A 9,287-nucleotide genomic window follows, 5' to 3' on the forward strand; every position below is an offset into this window, starting at 1 on the left:
GAGATTGTCTTTTGTTGTTTTTTTTTTTTTTTTTTTTTTTTTATCATCTCTCATCATACATGCTAATGCCATGCCATTTTATTTTGTTTACAGCAAAAGCAGAAAAACCACAATTGATGCCAAAATACATTTTTATTATTAGCCGGTTCACGTTTCTGAGATGTCATAGGTTTTGTGGCGCTATTTTGACGGTGTAGAGGAATTTTTCCACAGCAAAACGAAAGAAAGAATTCTTCATTTTTAAACAAATTTGGTTTAGTGTTTATGAGACAACAAGTTATAGCTAAGATTGTCGTCAGCAGCTTTCGGGAGTAGACGGTAGTAATAAGAAAAATGTAAGTACTTGATTTTAAAGGCATAAGAGCCTTGATTTCGAATAAATTTAAGTGTCTCCTCTGCATTAACTGCATTAACTTATGTGAAGGATTATATCACTTTAAATCTTATTTAAAATATAGGGAAATTCTAGATTGGTAGAGATGACGGTCCCAGGGAGACTCAGTGACCCAATTAAAGGTGAACACGTCAAGAAGGGGATCAAATCTCTGATCTTTGATATTGAGAGCATATATGTATGTCATTAAACAATTCTCTCCCCCGAAAAGAAGTGCTTTCTTTCTAGCCAAAACAGGACAGAGAATGCGAATGAAATCTCTTTTTCTTTCGACTCTAAAGTCTGGTATATCATCTCTTGTAGCATGTTATTCTATCGACCAGTTTCTTTTGCATACTGCAATCATCCTGGCTATGCCTTGTCTCGATTTGGAAAATAGCCCAGCTTTAAAGCTTTACCACCTGTGAAACAACTTTAGATTCGTTTACAGCACTCCAAAAAAAAAACATAAAGTTACCCACGTTATACTTAAGTAATGAGTTTGAAGAGAATTTGACTGGACTAGTCTGGAAAATTCAAAAATGTTAAATGTGCCTCACAAGATCTGCACATTGTTTGCTAAGACCTATACTTTTCCAACGCAATCACAGTCAGCCTAAATAAATAAATGCATTTGAGTTGAGGTCATTTGAATTTTTAAAATTAATTTATATTCAATCACTCCGCTTAAAAACGTAACGTCCAGAAAAACATATTTAAATTTAATAGAACATCCTTGGAAAATTTCTAAGAGACAAGCAATCTTATTCAGCTGAAAACTGCAGTGAAAGAAGAGCCGGAGAATATTTTACAAGAAGGCCTTCAAAACTTACTTTGTGGAATGAACAGAGCGCTAGAAGAGGCAATACCAAGTATTGAATACAAATTCTGGAAAAAAATTCATGTTTTTGAAGCGAAACGAAATTTTCCATACAAAAATAGCACAGCGAAATCTTGAACGAAATTTAAATTTTTTTGTTTTTGCTTTAAAACTTATTTTCTGATACTTTTTTTTTTAACTTTGCCATAATACCCGATGGTATTTTTTCGTTAACATGTTCGCTGTTGACTTTAGAGACTTATAAATTTTATCGTTTCGCTTTAGCTGCGTACTAAGCTTAAAGAATAAAAAAAATTGAAACAAGTGAAATTGTTTCAATTTTTTTAATCTTAAAAAACATGAATTGTTAAATTTTATTGATTTTTGCTCTTTAGCATTTTTGTCGACTTAAAAAAAAATTTAAAAAAAGTACAGATACTGAGTACGAAAGTAAAGATGTGTGCTTTAAGTTTGAGCTTGAGTGTTTCTTTTATTCTGTATTTAATGTTTTCTATATATAATGAAATCTATAGATGACTTGGTTAAAATACAAGAACAAAAACTTGGATATCAAAATTAACTGCAGACCTACCCAAAAATGTATGCAGTAGATAAATCAAACGAAATGGACAAGCTAAGGAATTTTACAAACAACAATTTATTTTTGGACCTCTTGCCTGGTTAAGGATGTGGAAAAGATATTAAGTAGCAAAGGAAAAATTGATTTTTTTCAAGTGCCGATCTGCCTCCCATCGGCATCGCACGTATTAAGTCTTGTCCCGTCGGAAAAGAAAAGTGTCTCGTGTCACTAATTGTTTATAGTACAATAGTGCTTTTTCTATGTCAACTAAATATTTTAATAAAATTCCCCCAAAAAAATAATATAATAAAAAAAAAAAATCAATAGCCCTATTCAAATTAAAAAAATAAAATAAATAAATAAATAAATGCATCCCTTCTTTACGTCCCTTCTTTCCAAGGTCATGGAATCGCTGATTAATTTCCAGCTTAAGAAATATCTTGAAGAACGGAAGCTTCTTAATGACCGGCAGTATGGCTTTCGTAGCAATAGATCCACTGGTGATTTGATGGTTTATCTCACCGATCAGTGGAACAAATCTTTACATCGTTTTGGAGAAAGTAAGATTGTTGCGCTTGATATTTCAAAGGCATTTGATAGAGTTTGGCATCAAGCTCTCTTATCGAAAATGCTTGCATTCGGTATTGATGAATCTCTTCTTCGTTGGATTAGAAATTACCTTTCGAACCGTTCAATTCAAGTCGTTTTGGATGGATTCAAGTCTGAAACCCACAATATAAACGCTGGTGTGCCCCAGGGCTCCGTTTTGTCTCCGACTCTCTTTCTAATTTTCATTAATGATTTGCTCTCTGAAACTTCTAATCCATTAAATTGTTTCGCAGATGATAGTACCCTCAGCTTTTCATATTCGTTTGAAGATTCACACCCATGTCCTTCGGATGTGGAACTCCAACGGCAAAATATGATAAGCTCATTAAATTCTGATCTCGAATGCATTGTCCAATGGGGAATAAGAAACCGCGTAGAATTTAATGCTTCTAAAACACAATGCTGCTTACTATCATTAAAACGAAACCTTCCCCCTTTGCCACTATCCATGAGTGGTACTTGCATCGAGGAAACTGATCAGCTTTCGATTCTAGGTATGTCCATTACAAACCACCTTTTGTGGAATGAGCACATATTCGATGTAGCCAAAAACTCTGCGAAATGCTTAGGTTTCCTCCGAAGATGTAAGAAATATTTCACCCCTTCTGATCTGGCTATAATTTATAAAGCATATATTCGTCCAAAACTCGAGTATAACTCCCATATCTGGGCAGGTGCTCCTAAGACCCACTTGAGTTATTTGGATAGAATTCAAAATAGAGCTTTTAAAATGATAGGTGATAGGTCCATTACTGGTACAATCCCAAATCTTGAGCACCGCCGGAATGTATCATGCCTGTCCTTATTTTATAGGTACTTTTTTAAAAAATGTTCTAATGAAATAGCTAGCTGCATTCCTCCCCTTAAACAATTCAACCGTGATACTCGTACTTCAAGGAATGCCCATCAGTTTACACTTGAGCCCAATTTCGGACGTACCGTCAAATACAGAGATTCTTTCTTTAGTCGCACTACGAGAATGTGGAATGCATTACCCGGCTCAGTTTTTCCCTCCCATTTTAATGTCCAGAACTTTAAAACTAATGTGCATCGGTTTCTCCTTATAAACCCCTCCCTCTTTTCCTAACGCTCGCACTGTGTTGATACATATTAAGGGTACCCAAAACCCCTTTAGTGCGCGCAGATTATAAAAAAAAAAAAAAAAAAAAAAAAAAAATTTGTAACAGGCTGATTTTTGGTATAGGGTGAAAAGTCGCGAAGTTTTCTCTGTCCGCTTGTCCCATTATAAGGGGTGTCCCATACAAAAAGGTGCAATTTGATTGTCAACTATCAAATACTACCTTAGCCGATTCGGTTCATGGTTTTTAGATATTTGAACTCAAATAAACAAGTTAAAAAAAGGAGCGACACGGTTAGCGAAAAATTGAGGTGTTCAAACTCATAGAAAAATCGCAAAGGATCATGTTAACAGCTCAAGTAAATACAGTGGTGGAAAAATAAATTAGAAGCACGCTGTTTCTTTTCAAAATGTATGAATGTTCTTAATATAAATAAAAAATATTAGAAATATTTTTTAACAGAGACATTTGAAGAGCTCGATATTTTATTAAGGATCTCCTCTTTATTGCACCTTCTTTTCTAAAATATAAGGGGTTGACCTGTCTGGAATTGTTAATGACTTTTTTTTCGGAACATGTGGCATTTTTCGGGGTCTGCAAACTGCAACCACATAAATTATTAATAGTACGTTAAATTAATTGACCAAGTTTTGCAAATGTAAATGCTAAAAATCAAAAAACAGGATATTTTTTAATAATTTTTCCTCAGTGTTTCTAATTACACTGGTCAACAAGGTTTTTGTTACAGACATCAAGACATACTTTTCTATAGGTTTTTTGGGTGCTGAGCTCGAATCTGGAGTCAGAACAATTCTATCACATCACGTTTTTGAGATAATCCCGTTAGAAAATCGAAAATGCCGCTTTTTACCAGTTTTCGAGATTATTTCTTAGCTTTTGGTTATTTGTTTTAAATAAATTTGTAACGGTTTCTAGTAAAACTAAATCTTGTCTTTCTAAATCCGTTTAAATCTTTTAAAAATTTCTTTTCTTCGTTGAGAAATCTGAAGTTGAAATCAACGTGTTTGGTATATCTTATGTTTATTTACTTTTAATAGCGAATCTCAAAAAGTTCTTTGCCAATCGCTTTCAAATTTTGACACAACGTTCTATTTTGAATCTTTCAAGTTTTTATATCTGCGAAAGTGGTGAATCGCGGTGAGATACATCAAAGCGTGACTGTGTCAGATAAGTTATACTAAATAATTACTAGTGAGAAAAATATAATTTTTTTCTTGTTAAAAACAAGACAAGAACTTAATGGAATGTAAACGAAACGTTGTGTCAAAATTTGAAAGCGATTGGCAAAGAACTTTTCGAGATTCGCTATTAAAAGTAAATAAACATAAGATATACCAAACACGTTGATTTCAACTTCAGATTTCTCAAAGAAGAAAAGAGATTTTTAAAAGATTTAAACGGATTTAGAAAGACAAGATTTAGTTCTACTAGAAACCGTTACAAATTTATCTAAAACAACTAACCAAAAGCTAAGAAATAATCTCGAAAACTGGTAAAAAGCGGAATTTTCGATTTTCTAACGGGACTATCTCAAAAACGTGATGTGATAGAATTTTTTTGACTTCGGATTCGAGCTTAGCACACCAAAATCCTATAGAAAAGTATACCTTGGTTTCTGTAACAAAAAAAAAGTTTAATTTTGTTGACCAGTGTTATTTTACCACACAAAATTGGACTATACAATTTTAGATTTTTTGCAATATTTTTCTTTTGTTGGATAAATTCTAAAATTATTATTTTTTTAAAATGTCACAAGGACTATATCATCACTCGTGTTTGCTAAAAGTTTGTTAAATATTTTGTAGTAAGAAAAAAATAACATCTTGTAAACAAAGGAGAACTTTTCTAATTATTTTGCCACCACTGTATCTCTTTCAAGCATTAATTTTAAAAATTGTTTTTTTCCCGTTGTGGAACTTTTGAGTTTTTAATCAGTACATTATCTACCCACTTTCAATTCTGATTCTACCACCTCCCCCAAAATTTGCGACCTATGTATTATGTATTTTCTTATTACAAATATTCCTTCTTAGATTTCTGAGGAGCGAGTTGAAAAAAAAAATAATAATAATAAAATAATACGAACCGAATTTTTGTTTATTTGGAAAGAATTGTTTATGTTGACAAACCTTTTAATTCAAAACATTGGAATGGCGTCTTTTTAAATAACGTCTACATTCATACATAAATAGAAAAGTATTTATCAACAACATAATACGTAAGTTTAATTTTTGGTTTTTCTAATAAAAAAGTATTTATTTAAACAATTGCATACCTGAAAAAAAAACACATACCAAATCAAATTCCAAATTATCTAGCTCACAGGTGATTATTTTGTTTATTTATTTTAAAATTTTGTTGATAAAAAAAAAAAAACAGTTTTGTTTTTTATTTGGCGGTAGTGTTCATAGATGAGGAAAATGAAATAAAGCTTCGTCAAGTTTAAGTTATTTTATCTGAAGGTTGGTTATACTTTTCCATTTTTAAGGCTTAGCTACATTGGCCCAAAAAATAAAATAACTACAGAAGTGAAAGTTTTCAAATTGATTTTTTGGCATTTTTTCAAGCTGGAAAACTTAAAAAAAAAATTATGCAGAATTAGAACTTAATTTGAGCTGACATTTTTTATCTCGGTTTTTTCTTCACTTTTTTTCCGTGCACTTATTTGTGACATAAACACAAAATATGTACTAAGAAAGTGCCTGGCTACACATGCGGTGGCTACACACTGTTGTGCCCAATCACCTTCCACTTTAACATTTTCTAGGAACAAACGTCAAAAAGAGGAAAAATTTAGCAATGGAACTGTACTACCCTCAGAAAATTCAGTTCCCTTCGTGAGCATCTTCCCCCTTCACTCCTCATCCCTCTTGCCTATAAATTCACTGCTTAAGGCGATTGAAAAATCACCGTGTAGCCAGGCACAAACGAAAATGTAGCTGGAGCTGCGCACAACTCCTTTGAAATTCTGGAATAAATTTTAGTTCGGCTAAATTGGAGAGAATTTTGTACTAGCTGAAACTTGATCAAGATTGCCCATTTCAGAAATTAAAAGCTGGTCAACCACGGATAGAAAGGGGACTTGATTTGTGTTATAATCACTGATCTCTATAGAATAACTGGAAATTGTATTCAGAAAAAGAACTTGACTTCATTTGAAGAACCTTAAACAGTAGCCGTTTTTTATTATCACTTGATCCATATAGATCATTAATTAAAACGTATTACAACAACTACATGAGATCTTGCTTTTCATCAGGATCACGAATCGTGATATTGCTTTTCATCAGGATCACGAATCGTGATCTTGCAAGATTCCAATTAGTTGTTGTAATACGTTTTAATTAATGATCTATATGGATCAAGTGATCATAAAAAACGGCTAGTGATTGTTTTTATTTTCGTATAATTACCTGGGACACACTACTACCTTAAAACTCTAGTATCTTTACCACGGTGTGTACTAGCATGGTATTCTATGACACACATATGGTATTAGCTTATACCATGCTATTTATGCTAGCAGTGTGTCACGATTATAACAGTTTAGTAGTTTATAACAGAATTATTTAGAATGTAAACTTCATTTATATATAGTGTTGAGAATATCTCAACTACTCTACAAAACCCCTTGTAAAGCTGGATCGAGTTGAAATGGATTTGGTTCTATTATTTTCGATCTGCATAAAAAAGAGACATAGACTGTTCCATAATGCAGGAATTTTCACAAATTCAGATTATAGGAAGAGTATGACAATGAACATGTTTTTCTGCATTTTGCCGCTGGTCATACGTATAGAGATCAGAGATTTTAGGTATATAGCCATAACTACAATGACCTAAAAAGTGAAAAAGTGGGAAATTTACAAAAGTAAAAAAATTTTATTTCTTTTTAGCGCAATTTGTTTTTAGAAAAAAACTACAATAATTGTTTTTTAAACCAAAAAATAAGCTTTCTGCATCATTATTTTAAATTTTGTGGACGGAAAAACTGTCACAAAATGAGTTTGAAAATGTTCACTTTTTGAATTTTTGCAAAAAGTGGCCGTTGTAGTTATACCTTATATCTATAATCTATATCTATAATCAAAATCCATGGCTACATTTTAAAGCCTTAACTACATTATCCCAAAAAGTGAAAAAGCGAAAATTTTCAAATGCATTTTTGTATAGTTTTTCGGGTTGAAAAATTAAAACAAATGACGCAGAAAGCTTATTTTTTGGTCTGAAAAACAGTTTGTATACTCACATATCACATAACAAATGCGCTATTCAGAAAAAAAAAATCTTTTCACTTTTGTACTTTTTCAAAAAGTGGTGTATGTAGTTAAGCCTTAAAGCCTGGTACGCTGCTCGCGCTAAATTTTAGCTCCCATACAAGCTAAATTTTAGCGCGAGCAGCATACCAGGCTTAACAAACTAATTGCGCTAGGAGAAAAAAATATTTGACAGTTTCAAAAATTTCCCTCTCCCCATTTGTTTGCAAGTGTTTTTTGACATTTGGGTGAAATTCTCGTTTCCCTTTGTGGAAAAAAATCCTTCATCAAACCAAGTATTCTATTCAATTTTCTAAATACTCTGTGGTTTGGTCGGGTGTTGACTATTTTCAAGAATTTGTCGCGGTAAACAACAAAAAAAAATACTATTTTATTTAATTTTCACAATAATTTTTTTTTAGAAAACCATGAATGTAAAACAAGAAAAATACACTGTAGAAGATGAGGTGGTGCCAGTTGTTTTGCACGAGGGCTCCTACGGCACCTACACCATACAAACTTTTCAGCCATCACAAGAAGTTGCCGCTGCAGTGGCAACGCTGGAAGCCAATCACCTTCATCAAATTAGAGAAATTAATGGTGAACAACAAATTATTCATCTCAATGAAGGTGATTGTGTTGAAATTGCAACTGTTTCTGATACAACTGCTTCGGGACAGTCCGCTAATGTGTCGCAAATCATGTCAGACACATCCTACCACAGCGACAACTCAGCCGAATACAGCATGGTCCCCGAAACCAGTCGTGCCAAGACCTACTACTGTCCCAACTGTGGCAATTGCTATAGTGCAGCCGGCAGTTTAAAATTGCACATTCGAGCATGCACTCGCGAGAAGGAAACCAACACAAATGACAGCAGAAAATGTGAGATTTGCCAGAGAACATTCAACTCGAGCACCTATTTGCGAGAACACATGCTACGGCATTCGGGCAAGGGCCCAAAGAAGTGTCCCAAATGCTATCGCAAGTTTATTGACGATGCCAAGTACGAGGCTCATTTGGAGACCCACAAATTAGAAGAAAGAATTGCCATTGAAGCTGGCAGTCCGTTGAATGCAGATGGAGCACCCAGCGAGAAGAAGATCATCAAAGAATATGTATGCTCTTTTTGTTCAAAAAACTTTACAGTTGTCTTCGATTCACGCCACACAAAGAGGCGTTATGCTTGCGATGAATGCAGAGAAAAGTATTCCAATGAAGAAATGCTGAAACAACACAAAGCTCAGTTGGAGGAGAAGCGTGAGTTTCGTTGCGAGAAGTGTGGACGAAAGTTTGTTTTCGAAGGATTTTTGCAGAGGCATATTCCGGCGTGTGATGGAACTATTCGTAGACGACGTGACCGTCAGTAAAACAAAAGAAAAATGTAAAGTTATCTAATTGCTTTTAAAAAGAAAAATCATTTTATATCAAACAAGTCTCGTCAGTTATTTAGGTATTGATTTATTTTTCTCCCCTCTCTGACCTACCCCCCATTTAACTATTACTTGTAATATTTCCTTGCAATAAATACACGTTTTAGAAGCTGAAA

The 9,287-nt window shown here is 33.4% G+C and overlaps 1 protein-coding gene across 1 annotated transcript; it reads left to right on the forward strand.

Moving 5' to 3' along the window:
- Positions 1-7,977: 7,977 nt before the first annotated feature.
- Positions 7,978-9,287, forward strand: LOC129919084 (zinc finger protein 595). The gene is made up of 2 exons (XM_055999916.1): positions 7,978-8,104; positions 8,161-9,287. The coding sequence occupies exon 2, from the start codon at positions 8,167-8,169 to the stop codon at positions 9,106-9,108; it is 942 nt and encodes a 313-aa protein (XP_055855891.1). The 5' UTR covers positions 7,978-8,104; positions 8,161-8,166; the 3' UTR covers positions 9,109-9,287.

Source organism: Episyrphus balteatus, chromosome 4 (genome assembly GCF_945859705.1).
Source record: "Episyrphus balteatus chromosome 4, idEpiBalt1.1, whole genome shotgun sequence".
Lineage (NCBI taxonomy): Eukaryota > Metazoa > Arthropoda > Insecta > Diptera > Syrphidae > Episyrphus > Episyrphus balteatus.

What these genes read in the sequence shown, in the direction of transcription:
- LOC129919084 (XM_055999916.1), top strand. Translation starts at nt 8,167, where the DNA reads ATGAATGTAAAACAAGAAAAATACACTGTAGAAGATGAGGTGGTGCCA.